This window comes from Triturus cristatus, chromosome 6, assembly GCF_964204655.1.
Source record: "Triturus cristatus chromosome 6, aTriCri1.1, whole genome shotgun sequence".
Lineage (NCBI taxonomy): Eukaryota > Metazoa > Chordata > Amphibia > Caudata > Salamandridae > Triturus > Triturus cristatus.
This window is the reverse complement of record NC_140589.1, coordinates 1,329,921,853-1,329,945,574: the sequence shown is the minus strand read 5'-3', so window position 1 is coordinate 1,329,945,574 and position 23,722 is coordinate 1,329,921,853. Positions and strand designations below refer to the sequence as shown.

The following is a 23,722-nucleotide window of genomic DNA, read 5'->3' as shown; positions in this document are numbered from 1 at the left end:
TTGTATTACCGCTATGTATTTTCTCTAGCCTTGACAAAGTCATTGGGTTACTTCCACTTGACGAAACACGTGTTGCCTGCACAGATTAAAAGAAGACTTACATTAATGATTCTTGACAATTTGTTATTAAAAGGGTGGTGTGCTAGCCATTTCATTTTAAGAAAGCATTCTGGGTCTGGTGCAGTACAGGCCATGACTGGAAGTGACTTCCTCTGGTTCGTAATTCAGATATCACCTTGACTTGACTCTTCCTGATGCAGTTTATAGTGAGTCTCAGGCAAATAAATCTGTAGCAGCCAATATTTACTTTTCATCATAGCAAGGATATACAAGTGCACATGAAGTAAAAACTGATAAATATTCCTTTTTAATCAGCAGTTTGTGTTGTAATTTATTACAATGATGATTTAATTTTGTAAAGTCAGAGTATCTAATATAAAGAAGTAAAATGTATTGATTCATGACAAAAGTGGTAAGCCCTCGAGTGGTGGACTGATTTCATGTTGCGATATAGCCTTGATAATTCTGGCTTTTAAAATTACAAATGTGGTAATGCTAGCTATGGGTAAGGTACTATCAAGATCACCTCAAAATCAAGCCCATAACCTGTTGACATATTTTTTCCCTAGAACAAATTTAAACGTATTACTGTATCAAATGGTACTATTTTTCTGTTTCATCATAACATACTCTGCCAGCAACTATGTTCTCCCACCACTCTTGCAAGTGGACAAATATTCATTAATTGTCACTGATTGTGTTGCAAAGTAATTGCATTTGTTTTGCAATTCATACCCCTGACCAGAATTATACAAATGCCCAAAAGGATATGTGCAGACAGATTTAGAGTTTTGCCAAAATAATATCTATCTGCCTGTGTGGCAGATGTATGTTCTCTGCCACGGTAACTGTAGGAATGCTGCTGCATTTTGATTTCTCCTTATTGGGGTGCAAGTTTCCTTTCCACAGGGGCTGCTTCTACCGTGAAAAGAGAACAATTTTTGTGTGGAGTGGCAAATTTGTGCCTTTTAGTTGAAATTCCTCCTGTTAGATGGTGAGATTTGCTGCCCATTTCTAAGCAATGTCCACACATCTTGTCTCTTTGACATGCTGGGGACAATCTGACCTTTAAAAATCTGCACTACAGTCCATGGTGGTCTTTAACTGGGACCCTCAACATATTTGATGGAGATAGCACCACACCATGGTTGACCAAATGGGGAAGAGAGATGTCTCTGGCAGCTGGATGTCCCCGTGGAAGCATCTCTTTAAAGGTCGGTCCGATTTCCTGTTGCCCGGATGTGCTGTTCTGCCTCCTTAAAGTCAGACACTGAGCACTACATATATCCACACAGTGCACAATTCTTTTCAGGTGAAAGTAAAACCCTAAATGAATGATAGTGCCAGGCGCTTTGCTATAACCTTTTTTTTCTGCTCTATCATTAGGTCGAAGAGGCTGACGACTGGTTGCGTTACGGCAATCCCTGGGAAAAAGCCCGCCCTGAGTACATGCTTCCGGTGCATTTCTATGGGCGAGTGGAGCATTCCCCAGAAGGCGCCAAGTGGATTGATACACAGGTATTCTCCTGAGACCATGGTCAAATTAATGTTCATATCTCAAATTTCTTTTTTCTGTACTTTGTTTTCAGACAATTAGCCAATGCTAAGAATCTTGCTAAGATTCTTACTCTTCTTCGTTTCCTAAAGATTTTTTTATGGGCAAGAGAAGCTACCGGGTCTTGTTATCCATCATCCCATAGTAATAAGCAGCGATTTGTAAAGCATTGTTAAAAAGGCAATTCTTCAGGTTAGCTAATCAATTCAAACGACATCGCATGGGCAGCTTGCTGGTACTGAAAGTGTATTATCTTTTGAAAATACTTTGATCGTCATTGCCGTGCTTTTAAACAGCAGATTTTTCTGAGCAAAAATAACCCTCTTGTGATTTTTGCGCAGCAGCGGTTTCTCACTTGAGCGGGGAAGCGTCGCAGCAGAGCACACGAGCAGTGGCAGGCTGGAAGTGTGTATGTCACTTTGGCCGGCCGTCTGCTCTGGCCAAAGTCACATGCCCACTTTGAAGCTCTCCACCCAGTTGTCTTAAGACAGCAGGGTGGAGGCCAAGCATAGGTCTACAGGGCATGAAGGAGGGTCCAGCCAGCCTGCTACACTCAATCCTGGCACTGCTTTCACAGCATGAGAGCAGCTCCAGGATTGGTTAAAGGAGTTGGCTGGGCCCATGCGGCAGGAGAGAAGAAGATCGGGACCGTAGCGAGGATTGCAGCCAGGTAAGTGTTTTCTTTTCTTTTTAGGTCTCGCTAGTGTAGGCTGCGCACATGCGCAGTCTCGCTGGCCAGATTTAATGTTTTGGGGATTTTTCAGTAAAGGGCTTTAAGCCCCGCCCCTCTTTCCCATTGGCCGGCGTCACCGTTTATGCTAAACGGCGGCCAGCCATTGGGAAAGAGCTGTTGGTGACGTTTTCGCTCTGCTTTTTCTGCCGGCCACTTGGACGGCCTCGCCTGCTTTCCTTCTGAAGTAAAAGGTTTCCTATCTTTATGGGGCCAAACAAATGGCCCCATAAAGATAAGAAACCTTTTAGCAGGTGAGACCGTCAAAGTGGGACGGCAGAAAAAGCCAAACGAAAACGTCATGGCGAGCGCTTGTTCATTTTGCAGCCCGGCATCTGTTTGTCTAATCAGAAGAGAGATCCACAAAAGTCAACCAGGGCTGACGCGCATTTTATTTAGCTTTTCCTCTGTCAGAGGAGTTTAAATACATAATAAACAGGCTGCGGGGATTTCAAATATATATAATTCCATTACACCGATGAGATTACCGAGACCGCAAGAGTTCATAAATCATGTTTAGGGTTCTCATGGAGAACACACTGTCGAGACTTTGCGTTTGAGCAGAGATGTGTTGCAGGAATAAAACATGACAGGTCATATTCTTGAGGAGGTTAACTCTTTCGCACCCACCTCCACCCGCCCGCATTCCGTTGTCCGTGGTTTTTTACATGCCCCGACCGCAATCCGTTGTCCGTGAATTTTCGCACACCCCTCCCCCACCTACACTCAGTGTATTTTCGCACCCCTCTCCCCCTACCCGCACTCCGCTGTCCGTGGATTGAGAGAGATGCTGTTAGCAGAAGTTAGGGAGTGTCTTGGTTTCCATGATGCTGCTGGGAGAGCCGCGAGTCTCTGAACTTGGCCCGTCAAAGGCACGAGTTGTGAGGAACCAATGTCAGGACTCGGCGGCAGCAACAGCAGCACATTTCCCTTTTTACAGCAGCGGAAAAGCTAATGCAGCTGTTCAAGGCAACAAAGGGCCCAGGGAGGAGCCAAGGCTTGGGGGAGACAGGCTCGGGTGCTCACAGCGAGCCTGCGGCCTACTAATGTGATCTGCTGGGACGAGGCAGCAGCATCAGCGTGTGGTCGTGTGTAGTTTCAGGTAACACATGTGCTCCACTCCAGCAAGGAGCCCAAGGGGGAACACACGCCGAGCTCTTGTGTGGGGAGGAGGGCACATGGGAACGGTGTATTATAAAGGAGTGTGTGCCACAGTGTTGATATGTTATCAGCATTTATGTAGCGCCTTCAGCCAATAGAAAGGCATAGAAATGCCTCCTTGAACAAAGTGGGTTTATTGTATAGTTCTGGAGTTTCGATTGGCTACTTTTGTGGGAGAACTCTGAATGTTAGGGAATTGTCTAACAAAATAGTGTTTGTCAAGGTTGAATTGTTGCATATGGTGACAGGTTTTGCATTGTAGCAAACATGAACGATGTTATTTGAATATAATGCTTACTACAGATTTCCAAGCATTTAAATATTTTCCACGACCTCCATAGAGAAAACGATTAACTGGATTTTGGCTTTACCCTATGTTTGCTTCTTAGTGAAGCTGAAGAGCCCATGTTCTGACATATTTTCTTTGATTTTACGTTCTTTGTTGGGCTTCTAATGGCTTTTTAGTTAAGGATTTAACGTAACCCTGGAGAAAAGGTTAAGATCTCCTATACATTTCCCACTTCCATGCATTGTGTGAACGGCTCGTGGCCAAGCCAATAGCAGTGACAGGCCTCTTTCAAAGTCGGTTTCTAAAAGTTTCAAGACTAGAGCCACGTAGCGTGACGCTACGATAAAGACTGAATGGTATGGGGGTGCTGCTCACATCAGGACATCTGGTCCCAGGAGAGTAATTGGCTAGATAGACTCTGCAGTGGGGTAGAAAAAAATAGTCATATGGTTAATCTTTTACCCTCTACGCTGCTGGCAAGGACCTCCGTTGCATCGTGATGAATGGTTGTACACAATTGATTTGCATATTCTAGATGATTTTATTCCTCCCACACCACAGACAAGTGTTTTTTCATCCCTCTGTTGATTGTCGCCAGAACTCTCCTTGGATCATATGACCTGATATGTTAAGTACTTCCAATTGATATCGTCAGTCTAGATATGCAGAGGGACAGCAGAAATGAACTCTATCCACTCCCCTCTCTCTTCCCTAGCCCTAATGTAGTCGATGAAATCAATGGACTGCTGGTCACAAGGGTCGAAATGTTGACAATTTTCCCCTAGTTGAATGAACCCAGAAACGTATTTCCTGAGAGACCATGACTGTTGACGGAATGTTGCTTATTTTGAATTAGAATCCAGCTTGTGCACATTTGACACATCACCGTTACCCTTTTCACACACTATTCCCGATCCGTGCACTGCTCTGTTAGCACCTTATTTCACTGTGGCTGTCTGAAGCCATAGTGTACGTGAAAAACTTAATATTGTTAGCTTTATAGGCACTCTATGCGCCACACTGCTAGGCTAGGCCACTCTGCTAGGCTAGGCCACTCTGCTAGGCTAGGCCACTCTGCTAGGCTAGGCCACTCTACGCAACTCTACTAGGCTAGGCCACTCTACACAACTCTACTAGGCTAGGCCACTCTACGCAACTCTACCCGGCTCGGCCACTCTACTACGCTAGGCCAGTTGTTGCCACTCTACTACGCTAGGTCACTCTACTACTTGAGGCCACTTTACGCCATTCCACTCTAATCTACTCTACTCCCTGCCACGCCTCTCTGCCTGCTGCTGCGCCACCCCACTCTACTCCACCTTGCTGTCAACATGGTGAAAAGACATTGACAAAGTCAATAGCTCTGCGTAGGCAAAACCTATTTGCCAATGCTTGTTTTATAAGCAGACACATAAGGCCTATGTACCCAGATACCAATCTCGATTTAACTAGTTTTAGACCACTCATCTGTCATGATGCCAATGTTAGTGACCAGAGTTTGAAAACCAAAAACTGGCACATTTCACAAACATAGAAGTAGGGTTAAAATGTAGTATTGAACAAGGGGAACAAAATGACATGACTGCCTTCACCAACATAGAATACACAGGCATTAAAGCACTAACGGGAATTATGCAACTTTTACACACAGTACCATCTGTGTTAACTAAATTGCTTTCTGCTAATTCTGCAGTGGAACACATGAGAACGTAACACTGTTTAATTTGACCTGTGTATATACAAATTATACGGACGTTTCCGGGAACAGATGGTAAAAAAGCATTTACAATGCAATAGGTCTCGCATTGACATGAGTTTGAGCTATTGGCATTGCAAATAAAAATGCCTTTTATTTTTGTTTTCTTTTTAAAAACATGAATAAAAGGCATTGTAATTTACAATGCCAATAGCTTAGACTCGCGGAACTGCGAGACCTATTGCATTGCAAATGCTTGTTTTTTTGTGTGATGTATTTTCAGCAACAGTTTGCCCAGCCCATCACTCCACATAGCTGGCAGCCCCCACTGCTTTTGCCCATTGTTCTATAGTATTTACCGCTGCCCTGGTCCTCGTGTCCAGGTAAATCGTCTGACTGGCATTATTTTTTCTAATGGTCAAAAATAGTTTCAGTTGCCATCTTGATTGGAAGCATGCAATGAATGAGCACTTCTTGAGTTGGATCCAACGGGTTTGTTTTCACCGCATCAAACATATTTAGCCTAAAGCACCAGTTTTGTCAAGATGTCAAAGGTACTTCAGGTGCGGGGGACACTTCTACCTCCAAACCAGTAGTCGAAATGCATTAAAAAACGTATGGGAACTGGGATGCTGTGCACAAAGTGGACGGGGTGAGTGAGCTTGGGGGCAGGGTAAAAGGCATGGCTAAAAAAATAAAATATTCCTTAATTTCTTTTTGTCTTTCTCCTTTATTGAACTACATATATAAAATAAGGCACAGCCTAAATTAAAAATAAATGCGAGTTGAGTAAATCAGAGAGAAATTGACTATCGTGCATTATGAAACCTTTATCAGTCAATGCACTGCAGAGGTTCTGTGTGTATAACCAGAGAGCCGCATAATTGAACTCTGGTTGGTGCACTGGAGAATAGTGACTTGGGTATTTTTAGTGCTAGGAGGTCCTTGCCTCTCACAGAAAGCACAGCGAATATGTAAGCCATTAATTTAAACTTGCATTACACTCTGTATAATAGACTGCTACAAAATGTGAAAAAATGTTTAAGATAAAGTGTTCCCAAATATAGTTCGTAGTAATACCCAGATTTATTTATAGGTTTCCTTTTAAAGCACATACTTCGCCTCTCAGCTGGTAACTCCCTTGCCAGTTCACTCAAAAAGAATAAACTTGTGTCATCAGGAAGCTTCAAGGAGACAGGTGCATAGCTTCCATTGGTGGGGCAGGTGCATGACACCAGTGCCCAGACGTCCGAGGGGCCCACTGAACCCTGATTATTGCTGTATTTTATCACTAGGGCTCCTGGTTTCATGGTATGTATCTTTTTAACCTTTCTGTCTGTATTTATCCATGTTTATTTTTTGGTCATCTTATTGATATTATCCATATTTATTTTGTGTTTTGAGAATAAATGGAGTTGTAAAAGGGTATATTTCCACGTTTATTTAACTCTTAGAAATGCACTAATACATGGATGTCTGTCACGTTTTAGCAGTGACGCAATTAAGCAGTCACATATAACAAAAGACTACACTCACAACTAGCTATTAGTGTTATACTACAAATATATGTTAACATATGCCTGTATTTAGGGAAATCTCATCTGTTTTTTGATTCTCCATGCTGCCTATCTGCTTAGCTGTTGCCTAGAATTCATGAAAGACAGCATGGAGAGTCTCTCACAGGAAGCACCCTTTTCAGTACTTTTCCACTTTTAAAAAATAAATACAGACAGGAAACACATTGTTTTCTCTCTGTATTTATCTGTAAAAATCAGTAAACATGGATAACGGGAGCCTTACTTATAGTTCAGACAGCACCCAGTTGGCTCATTTCCTTCCTTGCACTAGGGCCCATGAGACACTGGCATGGCCTCGGGCCTGACTAACAGGGAATGCTAAATGCCGGTGGTTCTTAACCTGTGGGTAAGCGAAGTCTGCTATGGGTATCCGCGACTGCTTAGAAAATGAAACAATATTAACAGATTATTAAAGTGTATATAAATAAAGAAGCAAAACATTGAAAATGTTGAAACTTTCTGTGAATGTGAAGGAATTTGAAATTGGAGGCTAAAAATTAGTTTAGTATCCTCAGACACAGAATATAGTGTGGACAATGAGTGGCCTTAATTGAAATGAGAAAATCTCACATTAAAACTACGTGTTTTTTTTTAAATTTTAGTTTTAGAATTTCTTTATTAATTTCAAAACAAAAAGACATCATATGCAATTTGTGGGACAACCACCTTCAGACAATAGCAATAAATTAGAATCTCACAAACAAAAACTCCTCCAACCCCCCACCCAACCCTTCCGGACCTGGTTATGGCAAAAAAAAGGAGAAGGGAAGATGACTCATGATGGGAAACATATAAAAGCGAGCCCTGACTCCCAGTCTCTCCATCTCATTGAACCTTCTATGTTGTTGCTCTGTCTGGATCGGATAAGCGGAGAAGGCGGAGATATTTAGGACAGGTCAGTTCTCGAAATTCTGTCGACAGTAAAGACAAGAAGGACCTCCACATTATAGGGAATGCCGAGTTTTGCTCTTTCAGAGCAAGACTGATACTCTCCATCCTCATAATATACCACAGCCTCTGCAACCAACCCAGGTATGTTGTGGGGGGGGCGGTTTGAGTACCCCAGTGTATGAGAATGTCCTGTATTGCTGTTAATAGTGCTAGGCCTATCTCTCTGCCTCTGTGGGATCTCAGAGGCAAAGTAAGCATGTTAGGGAGCCCTAAAAGGATGTAAGCCAGGAATGTAGGGAGTTCAGTATCCAGGTGAGTATCAATGTCATCCAGAACCTGGGACCAATATGTGGTTAATGTAGGGCAATCCCATAGTATATGTGTTAGTGTGCCTATAGCACCACATTGGCGCCAACAGTTTTGGATGGAGCAAATTTATGCAATCTCCTGGAGGTAAGGTACCAATACATTGTGATTTTCCTGGCTGTCTCAATCCCCGGAATATTACGAGTCGTGTGTCGGGCCCGATAGTAAATTTCATCCCGCTCTTTGGGGGTCACCTCCCTCCCAATCTCAGACTCCCACCGCCTCTGACCTGGTGATTTTGTTTGTAGGCGTTCTCGTGTCAAGAGCTTATAGAGGTGTGTGATAAGGCATACATTTGTTGTAGTAGATAACAACCAATGCTCAAATTGTGTAAGGAGGCGCTGAGCGCCTGGTCTAACTGTCGGTTGCATCACCCAGTGACATATTTGAGTGTAGTGCCATCTCTTGCTTTCGGGAAAGCTAAAATCTTGACAAAGGTAGTCGAACGGGAAGAAGCCTTCCTTATCGAATAGGTGTCCTACCGATCTACACCCTTGTTGAGACCATAGAGACAAGCTAGGATCTGTGAGTGCCGGGGTAAAGTTGGGGTTCCCAACTATAGGAGTTAGTGGAGAGGGGAAGGATGTGAGCTGTCTGCATGTTGGCTCTTTGTCCCATGTTGTTAATGCAGGCCGAGCGATTGATGACAAATATAGGTTAGGGGCGAGCGCTTCTTTAGGAGGATGGGTGCTCTCCATAAGGGTTGACCAGCTAATGCCTTTTCCATGAACAACCACCGTTTTTCGGCCTGCGATCATTCAACAAAGGCTCGTAGTTGTGAGGCCTGGAAGTATCGGACCAGGTCAGGTACTCCCAATCCTGCCGCAATGGGGGGTCTGTAACCCAGGTCTCTGTTAAGTCTAGGGCGTTTGCTGACCCATATGAAGTGGTTTTCATCAGTTTGGAGAGACCGGATGGAGTCTGGTGGGGGGTCCAGCGGGAGTGTTTGAAAGAGGTATAGAATTTTAGGAAGAATTGCCATTTTCAATGCCACAATCCTCCCCAACCAGGAGATGGTGAGTTGCCTCCAGCACCGTAGTTTGGCCCGCGTTAGTTGGAGTAGTGCGCAGTAGTTAAGGGTCGCCGTTTCAGCTATCATAGGAGCGATCAACAACCCCAGGTACCTAATGTGAGAGGTAGCCCACTGAAGGGAAAGCTTGGCCCATTATAATTCCACAGTAAGAACAGCCATAGATCAGCTGGCCCCATTTAAACAGTGCAAAAACCAAAGGAAATGATGGACAGAGTGTTGAACATTGCAAACACTCACCCCCAGTCAACTGATCTGGGTTTAATCCATCACCGTTCTTTAGCCCACTCTGCCACCCCAGTTCAGACATAACCATATGCAAATCAGTCTGACCATGTGCCTCATGGGAACAGTCCAGCCCGAACTGCCAAGCCATGTCTTCCCTGGACCGAGTGGGAAGGGTATGCCCAGACGTGGGTCCCGTGCTCTCCATGCCACTGGAATCAAGCTATCCTGGCTGAAGAGGGGTGAAACCCCGAAACCGGTCCTAGGATGCTTGTTTCCAGTCCAGGGAGGACCTGGCTTGGCAGTTCGGGCTGGACTGTACCCATGAGGCACAGGGTCAAGACTGATTTGCATATGGCTGGGTTCAAACTGGAACGGCATGGTGAGCAAAAAAACGATGGATTTAGGCCCAGATCTTTGTACTGGGGTGAATGTATGACATTGTTCTGCATTCTGTCCATCAATTGTTGTTTTTGCATTTGTCACCCCGAGTGGGAAGGGTATGCCCAGACGTGGGTCCCGTGCTCTCCATGCCACTGGAATCAAGCTATCCTGGCTGAAGAGGGGTGAAACCCCGAAACCGGTCCTAGGATGCTTGTTTCCAGTCCAGGGAGGACCTGGCTTGGCAGTTCGGGCTGGACTGTACTGAGGAAATATGAATTTTTATGATCAATTGTGTCCCCTATCTTAGACCCCAATGGCTCCATGTACGTGCTACAAGTACATGTATGTTCCCTCCACTTCCAGCTATGAAGACGCAAATACATGTGCGTCCAACGTTAACATGTCCTCTTTCAGATCCACCATGAATGGGTCGAATATTCCGTTCCTAAGTATGCCTTGCCACCGTCTTTATATGGTGCACCTTTCACGTTTTTCAGCTCTGGCGAGTTAGGCCCTGAATTCTGCCATCGAGCCTTTTCCTGCCTTCTGCCTCTGAATGCTCCAGCCTGGACCTGCATCTGTATCCATGACCTTTGTCTTACTCCCTGCGCGGCTAACGGTGCCTGGTTCGGCCTGTTGCCTGCCAAGACTGTATTTTGCCTTCAAGTTATCTGCTCCGCTCCTCGAAAAAATACATTCCTGTCTAGTAGTTTAGGTAAACACCCTTCCAGCTGCAGAGCAAAGGGCCCGGCCTTACTGTCTCCGTGCAAGTAATTCATAGCTCCTGTTACCATGGTAGGCCCATGCTCCCTCGCATCTCATGTAGACACGTAGACGCTTATACACGCACTAGCAGCCAGTATAGAATAGCCTCTGCCCGAGAGACCTTTCCTTCCAGATAATACAGTTCCTTAAACACAAGATATTAGATACGATTTGGGATTAGGTTGTTCTGACATCCCAGACTTCTGTCTCCTCATGTAGGGCTAAATGTCAAGTCCCCTTCACCCTCCAGTTACACGTCAATCACACGTCATGCTGCTGCACGCGCATCTCTGCCATGTATTTCTGCTGACATTGCAGGATTCTCTTATGGATCCACCCACCTGTGACATCCTCATAATGACGTTTCTAGTACACGCCCTTATGCACGCCTATTGTAACGCCTTTTTCATTACGTATGTGTATTCTTATCTCTCCTCTCAGCTGTTACGCCTCCTGCATCTGCCTTTACTGTAATGCATTGACTATATATATGATAACCTGTCAATAAAGTATGCTCGATCCCTTCCCGAACCTTCGTGGTGACGGAATCCGATTGCCTGGTTTGAACCAATTCCTTTGTAAGGAATAAAACCCCTTTTAAAACCTCAAATATCACGGATTCTGCCTCTTATTTTATTCTGAGTTATCCTTATTGAACTTTACCGCATAAATTAAGTACAGGTAATTTAAAATTTACCACATAATTGGCGCCCGAACAGGGACTCCTCCCCCACCCCACGCGCCGGAGGTGCGTTGCAGACCCGGTCCCCTGCCACAGCCGGACGGACAACTACGCGTACCCGCAGGATTTCCTGTACCTCCCTCAGGCCAACGGAGGTGACTGAGGCTGCGATCAACACCCAGACGAGGCGGTGAGGAGTGCGGAGGATCCCGACCAGAGCCTAGCTGAGAGAGCAAGATCCGAGGTATGCAGAGGCCCACCAGGTCCCGAAGTTCCGAAGTACCTACGTCATGAGTCGAGTCGAGTCCAGTCCGGTCCAGTCCAGTTCAGAGTTTCCGAGGCCTTCCGTTCCGTGCTTCCCGGTGAGTACCGTTGCTGGGGACGCATCTAGACGTGCGCATTAGTTTGTGCCGGTCAAGACGGGTTTGGGTACACAGACCTGGTCTGCACTGTTTTAGCGGTGTATCTGTACTGTTTAGCAGTACATCCAGTATTATGCAGTTAGCTAGTTTTATTCTAAATTATCGTTGTTCGATTTAAAATGTTTTAATGTGTTTTAAATGTCGTGGTATGAGTGATTGTTCGATCTTCATTACTGTGTTTATTGTATTAATTGTGTTCAAGTCCGAGTAAGAATCAAGTAGCAAGGTTTAAGATGCCGTTATTCTCAAAATTAAGACAGATGAAAACTAGAAAAGGGATACTCGAGGAAGCCGTTCCCATTCCACCTAGGGACACTCCAGGGTACTTTATGTACCATAAACATGGCCTAGATGCCGTATTATATCTCGATTTGTGGGTGGACTACACCAAGGATTTAGCAGAGAATCAGAGATGGCCCGCTGCTGGGACATGGGATGCAGATTGCATCATGAGAGTAGAAGAAGCATTATGGAAAAAGAAAGCCAGACAGTCACAGAAAGATGCCATTGAATTATGGCGTAAAGAATCGCATAGACGCACAGAGAAAGCGCTCAGAAAAGAAGAGAAAAGTAGGGAGGATTCAGACAAAGCCCGAGAAAACGTATTAGTTGAGGAAGGTATCCGAGTAAAAGCAGAACAAGTAGACAGACAACGAAACACTTCTATGAATGGTATGTATCCTCTTCTGGCCGAGGGTTTACCTAAGGCCACCCTGGAAGTACCAAAAGATCTGCCACCTCCATTGCTTCCGACCAAATTGCCCCACAAGACCGCAAAGGACATTTTCCTTTCTTCCTATTTAGACGATGCAGCCCCCGAATATGTTAATGTTCCGCCGCCACGCACACCACCTGCTAACGGCGCTCGACCCCGAGATAATCTGCCCCCACCTCTGCAGCAACATACTACTCCTCCCGTTCCAAACCTTCCGCCTGTTCCTCCACTCCTTCCTGCACCTATTCTCCCTACCTTACACCCAACAAATCCTTTTGGACCTGGCACCTCAGGAGGTGCGACAGGAGGTTTTCATACGCCACCACCAACACATCGATGGACTTATAGGGATTTAGCACACCAACGTACACCTCAAACAGCGAATTACGACATACTTAAAGAGCCTCTTACAGACTGTAGATATGATCCAGTACCCGGTAAAGACGACAGAATGATGCTATCATCAGTACGTCTACGACGAGTTGCGAACTATTTAATGATACTACCAGGAATGATTGATCATCTAGACAAAATATATCACTTTTTCCAAACAGGGCAAGGTCCTGAAAGTATTGGCGAGGCCATGGCATACCAGAAAGTGGACACGCAAAAACTGTTGTTACGCTTCTTCATAAACTGCTTGATAAGAAACAGAGATAGGCCTGGTGTAGACCCGGAAGAAATGAAAAAACTTAACAAATGGGGTCAGAATATAGCAGACGGAAAACATGATAAACAGAATAGTATAGAAAATATGTACCGAAGGATCCGAAAAACAGTAGAACAAATACGTGAAAGAGAACAGCCTGAAAGAGAAATAGATGCAGATAAGACTGAATCCTCGGAGGAGGAGGAACAACCAGAAACGACAACAGGACAATTACAATTACCAGCTAGAGAAATGATAGCTTATGTAGGTAAGGGAAGATCTTTTAATAATTCAATGCGTCCGATACGTCCAGAAAGTAAGAGAATTTTTCAAGCAGCCATGTCAAATCCAAAGACCCCTGAACACTTATTTCAGGCTACTGATAAAATACTCCAAGAACGAATGGGGTACCATGTACTCGATTCTATGGATAAACAAGAATTAGCCAGGTCAGCAGTACAATGGGCTGACAGTTCTGATAAATATAGTGATGACGCGCTAGCACACACGTTTTTGAATCTTTCACCAGACGAACAGCGTTTAGCTGGTATGTACATGATACAACACCTCCTTATAGTGTATAAAAGCCAACACTCCGATCCTGGTCCCCTACCTGATATACTGATAGAACTACTCATGAAGAAATGGAGAGGTCTAGGTACCGATCTAATTAAAGTAATTCTAGAACATCGGCACAGATACAGTGCCTTCCTGTGTCCACAGCTTGATCCAGCTCCCTCCATGGAAAGAAAAATGTATTACATAGACAGACAGAATCCCTTACGCGAAGTGCACCCAGTTAAAAATGATAATAATACTTTTAGACGCGTGTTTGTGTACACGCCCATAACTAAAATAGAACTATTGGAAATGAAAAAATTAGTGCCCAGCCATGACAGAGATCCAGCAGGTTTTCACCGTGAAATAAAAGACATGTTACTCATGGGTGATTATACCTATCCTGACATTATGAAAATATTAAAAGTATTATTGCCTGCCGGTATTTACGAGAAACTCAAAGAAAAAGAATGGGAGGTGGGAGAGCAAAAGATTGATTGGGCGGCATTAGAAAACGAAGAAAATACCCGAACTCCAGGCCTAGGGCTTGGGGACAAAACTAAAGCGTTACCAGGATTGTTAGTACAAGTATTGCCACGTTTATTAACTACGAAAAAGGAAGACTGGGGTGCAATCTCAGCCTGCAAACAGAAACCCGATGAAGACACTAGTGATTTTTATTCCCGATTTGAAAAATGTTTTGGTATTAATAGCGGCCTGAAAGCAAGTAGCGATTCATATCCACATCTTTTTGTAACAAAATTAGTCGAGAATTCCCTGCCCCAGGTTAAGAACAGAGTATTGAAAGTCGAGAGCACTTGGCAAGCTAATACCCCTTCACAAATGTTACAGTACCACCAGACTAGAATTAGAGAAGAACAAGAACACGAACAAAGACGTATGAAAGACACGAAAATGAAAATGCTCGTTGCTCAGTCAGTTCCAGCTGACGGTCATAAAAAGGGTGCGACACAGTCCAGTAATTCAGCGGCTCCTGTTAAAGGGACATGCAACTATTGTAAACAGCCAGGTCATTATATAAACGATTGTGCAGTTCTGAAACACAATATCTCTACGGGTAAAACCAAGGAGAGACCGCGTCCACCTAGATAGGATCAGATCCAACCACAAGTACCTCAGAATGTACAGCCTATGCAAGCTTCACAACAGACCGTAGCAGTACCGCAGCCACAGCCTATTGCCACAACACAAAACACGACACAACAGATGTACCAGTATGCACAAAATGACTACCCCGACTATCAGCGATACACATGAAACAGCCTAGAGAGGGAGGTTGGCTTGCCTCTTATTGAGGTTCCTGTAGATCAAGAGGGTCCTTATGTACATAGTCAAGTATTAGGGAAAGACAGAAAGTTTTTAATTGATACAGGGGCAAGCAGAACAACTATAAGTCACGACGAGGTTCCAGGGGCACCCCTCTCAGGCTCACAGAATGTTTCCCTTGGATTTTCAGGAAAGCCTATTGTTAACGAAGTATCGCAACCTCTTCCTCTTGCAGTTGGTCCATTGACACGGACTACAGATTTATTGCTTACAAAATCATGCCCAGAAAACTTGTTAGGTATAAAGACACTGAAAGCTCTAGGAGCTGTAATATGTTGTTCCCCGGAAGGGGTACGACTATTTTTGCGTGACTTTAAAAATCACTACGTATTGAGAGACATGGATCGCCGGTTACAGAATGTCCCTGCACATTTATGGGCACAAGGCCCCACTGATGTAGGTTGTATGCACATTACACCATATCGAGTCACACTCAAAGCAGGAGTGGTATTACCACGAATTCGACAATACAAGTTACCTCCAGATGCTGTAGTGGCTTTGCTGCAAATCATTGACGAGCTCATTGCACAAGGAGTGGTTGTGGAAACCGACTCCAATGTATGTAATTCTCCTATCATTCCAATTCTTAAACGTACTGATCCAAATGCACCCCCAGTTTATCGATTAATTATTGATCTGCGCGAATTGAATAAATGCATTGTACCACAGTATCCCGTGGTTCCAGATATCTCTTCATTATTGACAGCTATTGATTCAGAAGCAACGTTCTTTACTGTAATTGACCTCAAGAACGCCTTCTTTAGCGTCCCAATCGATCCGGAAAGCCAATATTTGTTCGGATTCTGTTTAAATGGACGAAGCTTCAAATTTGCACGCACACCTCAAGGATTCACAGAAAGCCCCAGCATCTATAGCCAAGCACTGAAAAGACAACTTGACAGTTTCCACATGCCTGTTAACACTGCCCTGCTTCAGTATGTCGATGATCTGCTGATCACCGCCCGAAGCGAGCCCGAATGTGAAAAAGCATCACTGACGGTTTTACATTTTCTGGCCGACAAGGGGCACAAGGTGTCCCCTTCGAAGCTGCAATTCTGTGTTCAGCAAGTTGTGTACCTTGGGCACTTGCTGTCCAAAGGGGGGAGACAGCTCACACCTGACCGCATCCAGTTAATTGTAAACATGTCACCACCCAAGACACAAAAGGAGGTGCGGGCCTTCATAGGCCTCACTTCGTACTGTAGACAATGGATTCCCCAATATGCATTTCTAGTAAAGCCACTCATTCAGTTGACAACCCAGGAGGCAGCGACTTCGACTGTCCTCCCTTGGACTCAGGAACATACACAAGCTTTTGAAGACTTAAAGAAAGCCTTATGTCAAGCACCTGTTTTAGCGACACCATGTTACAGTAAGCCATTTACACTTTTTGTCACAGAACGCGAAGGTACTGCCCTGTCAGTACTCACTCAGGAACAAGCAGGTTCACACAAACCGTGTGCTTACTTTTCTAGCACATTAGATCCAGTAGCCCAGGCTCTGCCTACGTGCTTGAAATCAGTCGCAGCGACAGCTTTAGCGATCAGACAAAGCGATTCCATAGTATTAGGACATCAATTGACAGTGCAAGTTCCACATTCCGTGGAAGTTCTTTTAAACCGAACACAGACCCAGCACTTGACTATAGCACGACTGACAGGTTATGAATTGACATTGTTTCAGCCACACATAGAAATCAGACGCTGTAGTACATTAAATCCTGCCACACTTTTGCCATTAAGTGGAACAGACCCATTGGCACATGATTGTATTGAAGTCATTACTATTACGACGAAACCCAGACAAGACTTGACAGACATTCCATTACCAGATCCAGACCTGACACTTTATGTGGATGGTTCATGCATGAGAACAAGTACAGGAGAGTTAGTGGCCGCTTACGCAGTCACGACAGACGCCGAAGTTATTGAAACGAATTGTATTGACACCTTGTCAGCTCAAGCAGCAGAGCTCATCGCTCTGACACAAGCCTGTATTCAAGCCAAAAATAAGAGAGTTAACATATACACAGATTCACGTTATGCATTCGGAGTTGTACACGACTTCGGAGTCCTCTGGCGAGAGAGAGGTTATTTAACTTCTCACGGTGCCAACATTCAACACGGTCCCCTCATTCAAGCTCTGTTAGATGCAATACATCTGCCTACTGCGATATCTATCATGAAGTGCAAGGCCCATACAAAAGTCACCGATATCATTTCCCAGGGTAACGACCTGGCAGACCGAACAGCTAAGCAAACAGCGCAGAATCGGACTCATGCAACTGACTTGACAAAGACAATAGTTCCAACACCGACACACTGCATGACAGTTAGGGATCCCGCCCTTGATGTAATTGACATACAGACACATGCTACACCAGAGGAAATCAAGAAATGGACTGAACTAGGAGGGATCCAAACAGATCAGGGATGGATGACGAAGGGAAAATCTACATGGTTTCTCCCCGACTCCATGGTTCAAGTTATCATTAACACAATACATAGTCCAGCGCATCTAGGAGAGAAAGCTATGCTAGACAGTATTCAAAACATTTGGTTCAATAAACACTTACGAGCAGCAGCCAAACAGAAAGTGCGTACTTGCATGATTTGTTGTCAGTTCAACCCAGGTAAAGGCATTCCTGTAGAGCAAGGTGGATTTCAACCTCCCGATCACCCTTTTGAAGTCCTCCAGATGGATTATATCCAGATGGAACGTTGTTGAGGATTCAAATATGTCCTCGTAGTTGTATGCGCACTTTCCCGATGGACAGAAGCATATCCAGTCCCAGATTACACTGCTCCGACCACTGCCAAGCAGCTGGTTCTTGAATTCTTCCCACGGTATGGTTTGCCCCGTATCGTGTACTCAGATAACGGTCAGCCGTTCTCATCCGAGCTAGTGAAACACATTACACTCCTGTTAGGCTATCAGTGGAAATTCCACTGTGTCCGGCATCCCGAGGCAGCAGGTCTCGTGGAGCGTCATAATCAGACTCTGAAAATTCGACTTTCTAAAATCTGCAGAGAGAAAGGCGTCGACTGGATAGTAGCTCTACCAGTTGCGCTCTTTTACATGAGAATGATAGCACATTCTCGAACGGGGCTATCCCCGTACGAGGTGGTCTTCGGTAGGCCACCAAATATGTGGGGGACGCCTATACCTCGTAAAATCACTGATGTTGATTGTAATATGCTGACAGATTACCTTGCTTCCTTGATGTCTGCACTACAATCTTGCCGTTCACAGGTAGCTGCAGCCTTTCCCGACAACACCGAGGTGAAGCCCCATGAAGTGGTTCCCGGCGATTATGTGTTTATAAGAAATTTCGACAGGAGGAGTCCGCTGGAGCCTCGCTGGCAAACGCCGAAATTAGTACTTCTGACCACGAGGACAGCAGTGAAGATTGAGGGTCGCAAGGGTTGGCTGCATTCGAGCCATATCAAGAAATTTCACGGACTGCCTTCTGATTTGAACTCTCAGCCCTGCCCTCCTCCACAGACTGACTCAAAACTCCCCCTGGTCGAGAAAACTGCTTCCCAGGAATATAAACTGAAACTAAGGTCTAGCAAGTCAGACAATTTAATTGTTTAAGTCCTCTCCTAGGTGAATCGGTTAAATTAGTTTCTGACATGTATCCCCTAGACCGAAATAGAGAGAGAGATATACAGAAACAGCTCAAGAAACGTGCATATTGTAAATCACTTCGTAGTCACTGTATAGTGACATTATTGATTATGTTTTTTCTAAATCTTCTGATTATTGCTGCAAGTATACTGTTGCACATATACTACCCTATTTTCAAGCATGCACATTCTGCTTTCAATGTTACTGCCGAACACTCTTTTAGCGAAATACCGCATGAGTTGCCCTACAGACTTGCGCTGCGCAACAACACATTCATTAGTATGTTACATCACTCCCATCAGACCAACAACGCTACAAATTGTTGGATATGTGGCCGACTCCCTCCCTACCAGAAATACAAGGGAGTTCTGCCCCTCTTTCCGTACCCGTTCACACACAATGGTTCCTGTGGTGCATGGTTTAGTTTGATTAATTCTTTGGATTCAAATACCGTAGTTTACCAGGGCAACTGGGTATGGGGAAACCTGAACTTAGTTTTGCTTAAAGCCTGCTACCCTAACAAAGAGGGACTTCCCAGAAGGACAGGAACTGATCTAGAAAATGAAGTATATGGATTAGGTAACTTTACACTTAACCTCATGATTCTGAATGTTGAATCCGAAGCTGCACCAGTCTTGCCGGCTATGTCAGTATTACCAGTCAAAGGTGAATTATGCGCAAGAAAGAATGGTTCAGTACACCTGGGTCATAGTAAATGTACTACTGTGATCGAATTCAGTGATCAAGGCAAGTCTACATTTAGAGCTTCCCGTCATTCCTACTTCATTTGTGGTCATACCGCATATATACGTTTACCTCTAGATTGGGATGGTACCTGTTACATTGCATTCCTTCTGCCACCTGTTTTTCTAGCCCCTCCTGATTATCATAGAAATACCCATCTAGTACACAATAGACCCAAGATAGATCTCCCGATTGTTGACTACACTGAAACGGCATGGGAGCAATACACAGACTTCAATAAAGGTCTCTTTCCCTACATAGGTGTTGTCTCTAATAGTAAACTGATACGTAAATTAACCAGAACTCTTGAAGCAGTAGTGAATGAAACTACTTCTGCCCTAGGCAACTTAACGGAGGAGCAGTCTGCGATGCGGATTGTTGTTCTCCAAAATCGTCTTGTCCTTGACGTCATCCTGGCCGATAGGGGCGGAGCCTGTAGAGTCATCGGATCGAGCTGCTGTGTTTTCATTCCAGAAAACGCGCCATCAGTATATAAAGCCATAACTCGTCTTCATGAGATTGCAAGTCAGATACACCAGAATCCAGGCACCTGGACTTGGTCCGGTTGGTTCTGGAGTGTGTTGTCAGCCTGGGGATGGAAGGTCCTATCCTTCCTAGGTATTGCCCTTCTCATAGTATTCAGTTGCTGCCTGTGTCTACAATGTGGGCCAGCGATTTGCGGCCTGTGTGCCACATCATGTATTCCACATTCAAGTTCTCATTCAAAATCCCGTAAGAAGAAAGAAGAGCAAATGATGTTACATGAACAGATTGATGGATTCATGAGGATCGATATATCATGAAGGGTCCGTAGGGGACAAGGAGGGAATGAGGAAATATGAATTTTTATGATCAATTGTGTCCCCTATCTTAGACCCCAATGGCTCCATGTACGTGCTACAAGTACATGTATGTTCCCTCCACTTCCAGCTATGAAGACGCAAATACATGTGCGTCCAACGTTAACATGTCCTCTTTCAGATCCACCATGAATGGGTCGAATATTCAGTTCCTAAGTATGCCTTGCCACCGTCTTTATATGGTGCACCTTTCACGTTTTTCAGCTCTGGCGAGTTAGGCCCTGAATTCTGCCATCGAGCCTTTTCCTGCCTTCTGCCTCTGAATGCTCCAGCCTGGACCTGCATCTGTATCCATGACCTTTGTCTTACTCCCTGCGCGGCTAACGGTGCCTGGCTCGGCCTGTTGCCTGCCAAGACTGTATTTTGCCTTCAAGTTATCTGCTCCGCTCCTCGAAAAAATACATTCCTGTCTAGTAGTTTAGGTAAACACCCTTCCAGCTGCAGAGCAAAGGGCCCGGCCTTACTGTCTCCGTGCAAGTAATTCATAGCTCCTGTTACCATGGTAGGCCCATGCTCCCTCGCATCTCATGTAGACACGTAGACGCTTATACACGCACTAGCAGCCAGTATAGAATAGCCTCTGCCCGAGAGACCTTTCCTTCCAGATAATACAGTTCCTTAAACACAAGATATTAGATACGATTTGGGATTAGGTTGTTCTGACATCCCAGACTTCTGTCTCCTCATGTAGGGCTAAATGTCAAGTCCCCTTCACCCTCCAGTTACACGTCAATCACACGTCATGCTGCTGCACGCGCATCTCTGCCATGTATTTCTGCTGACATTGCAGGATTCTCTTATGGATCCACCCACCTGTGACATCCTCATAATGACGTTTCTAGTACACGCCCTTATGCACGCCTATTGTAACGCCTTTTTCATTACGTATGTGTATTCTTATCTCTCCTCTCAGCTGTTACGCCTCCTGCATCTGCCTTTACTGTAATGCATTGACTATATATATGATAACCTGTCAATAAAGTATGCTCGATCCCTTCCCGAACCTTCGTGGTGACGGAATCCGATTGCCTGGTTCGAACCAATTCCTTTGTAAGGAATAAAACCCCTTTTAAAACCTCAAATATCACGGATTCTGCCTCTTATTTTATTCTGAGTTATCCTTATTGAACTTTACCGCATAAATTAAGTACAGGTAATTTAAAATTTACCACAGTACCCATGAGGCACAGGGTCAAGACTGGTTTGCATATGGCTGGGTTCAAACTGGAACGGCATGGTGAGCAAAAAAACAATGGATTTAGGCCCAGATCTTTGTACTGGGGTGAATGTATGACATTGTTCTGCATTCTGTCCATCAATTGTTGTTTTTGCATTTGTCACCCCGAGTGGGAAGGGTATGCCCAGACGTGGGTCCCGTGCTCTCCATGCCACTGGAATCAAGCTATCCTGGCTGAAGAGGGGTGAAACCCCGAAACCGGTCCTAGGATGCTTGTTTCCAGTCCAGGGAGGACCTGGCTTGGCAGTTCGGGCTGGACTGGCTGGACTGTACCCATGAGGCACAGGGTCAAGACTGATTTGCATATGGCTGGGTTCAAACTGGAATGGCATGGTGAGCAAAAAAACGATGGATTTAGGCCCAGATCTTTGTACTGGGGTGAATGTATGACATTGTTCTGCATTCTGTCCATCAATTGTTGTTTTTGCATTTGTCACCCCGAGTGGGAAGGGTATGCCCAGACGTGGGTCCCGTGCTCTCCATGCCACTGGAATCAAGCTATCCTGGCTGAAGAGGGGTGAAACCCCGAAACCGGTCCTAGGATGCTTGTTTCCAGTCCAGGGAGGACCTGGCTTGTCATTTCGGGCTGGACTGTACCCATGAGGCACAGGGTCAAGACTGATTTGCATATGGCTGGGTTCAAACTGGAACGGCATGGTGAGCAAACAAACGATGGATTTAGGCCCAGATCTTTGTACTGGGGTGAATGTATGACATTGTTCTGCATTCTGTCCATCAATTGTTGTTTTTGCATTTGTCACCCCAAGTGGGAAGGGTATGCCCAGACGTGGGTCCCGTGCTCTCCATGCCACTGGAATCAAGCTATCCTGGCTGAAGAGGGGTGAAACCCCGAAACCGGTCCTAGGATGCTTGTTTCCAGTCCAGGGAGGACCTGGCTTGGCAGTTCGGGCTGGACTGTACCCATGAGGCACAGGGTCAAGACTGATTTGCATATGGCTGGGTTCAAACTGGAACGGCATGGTGAGCAAAAAAACGATGGATTTAGGCCCAGATCTTTGTACTGGGGTGAATGTATGACATTGTTCTGCATTCTGTCCATCAATTGTTGTTTTTTCCCATTTAAACAGTGCCCTAGTTCAGCTAGGCGCCCCCATACAGTGTGTTTCTCTTCAAACCTACGGACGGAAAAACGTCTTTGTAAAAATCTGGAAAGGCACTGGCGCCATTCCCATGATGCACCGGACAAAGAGAGATATAAGATCGCTCTGGCACAATACCACAAAAACATAAAAACTGCACGCAGAGCCTATATCGCGCTGCAACTCAACCAGGCAGGGAGTGCCCCAAAGTGTTGTACCAAATTCTTAAATCCTTTACAAACCTGAAGGCCTGTAATAATGAGGCGGCTCCCTCCCAAGCACCCTGTGATAAAATAGCTATTCATCTCGCACAGAAAATTGAGCTGATCTACAATAAAATCACCATAGTCAGGAAACTTCAGAATGATACTACATCCTGCTGCCCTCCAGCCCCGACTAATGTGCACACTTTAGAAAACTTCCCTCCTCTCACAGTCAGTTAGTGACGCAGAGTCCCTGTTGAATACAGTCAAATCAGGCTCCCCTTTGGATATTATTCCAGCCCAAACTTCCTCAGTGGTCTCCAAACAGTTATCCCCCCCCAATTTGCTCTATCCTCAATCTCTCGATGAAAGAGGACCAACTTCCAGCTGAATGGAAGGTGGCACAAATAATTCCCATCTGTAAGAATATCAAGGCCCCCATGGAGGACCTATCTAACTATCGTCCAATTTCCCTTTTACCTCTCCTGAGTAAGATATTGGAAAAACATATCAACAAACATCTATCTGACCATGCTGAGTCTACGGAATGCCTTGACCCATCTCAGTCTGGATTTAGGCCCAGGTACTGCACTGAGTCAGCATTGATTGCTGTTACTGTCAACATTAGGCAGTCCCTGGACAACGGCCAAGCAGTACTACTAGTGCTGCTCAATCTGTCAGCAGCCTTCGACACAGTCTCTAACCAGATTCTGCTCAGGAGACCTAAAGAAAGTGGAATCCAAGGACAGGCCTTTCAGTGTATGTTGAGCTTTCTCTCCCTCGAACTCAGACTATTAATCTGGGCCCCTTCCGTTGGGACTGACTAAGGGAGTACCCCAGGACTCC

The 23,722-nt window shown here is 45.0% G+C and overlaps 1 protein-coding gene across 1 annotated transcript in view; it reads left to right on the top strand.

The window, feature by feature from the left end:
- The window catches only part of PYGB (glycogen phosphorylase B), a 567,212-nt gene that overhangs the window by 287,444 nt on the left and 256,046 nt on the right, over positions 1-23,722 (top strand). Inside the window, exon 5 of the mRNA XM_085612338.1 lies at positions 1,447-1,578. Coding sequence (XP_085468464.1) covers positions 1,447-1,578 — 132 coding nt within the window. The remainder of the gene's footprint in view (positions 1-1,446; positions 1,579-23,722) is intronic.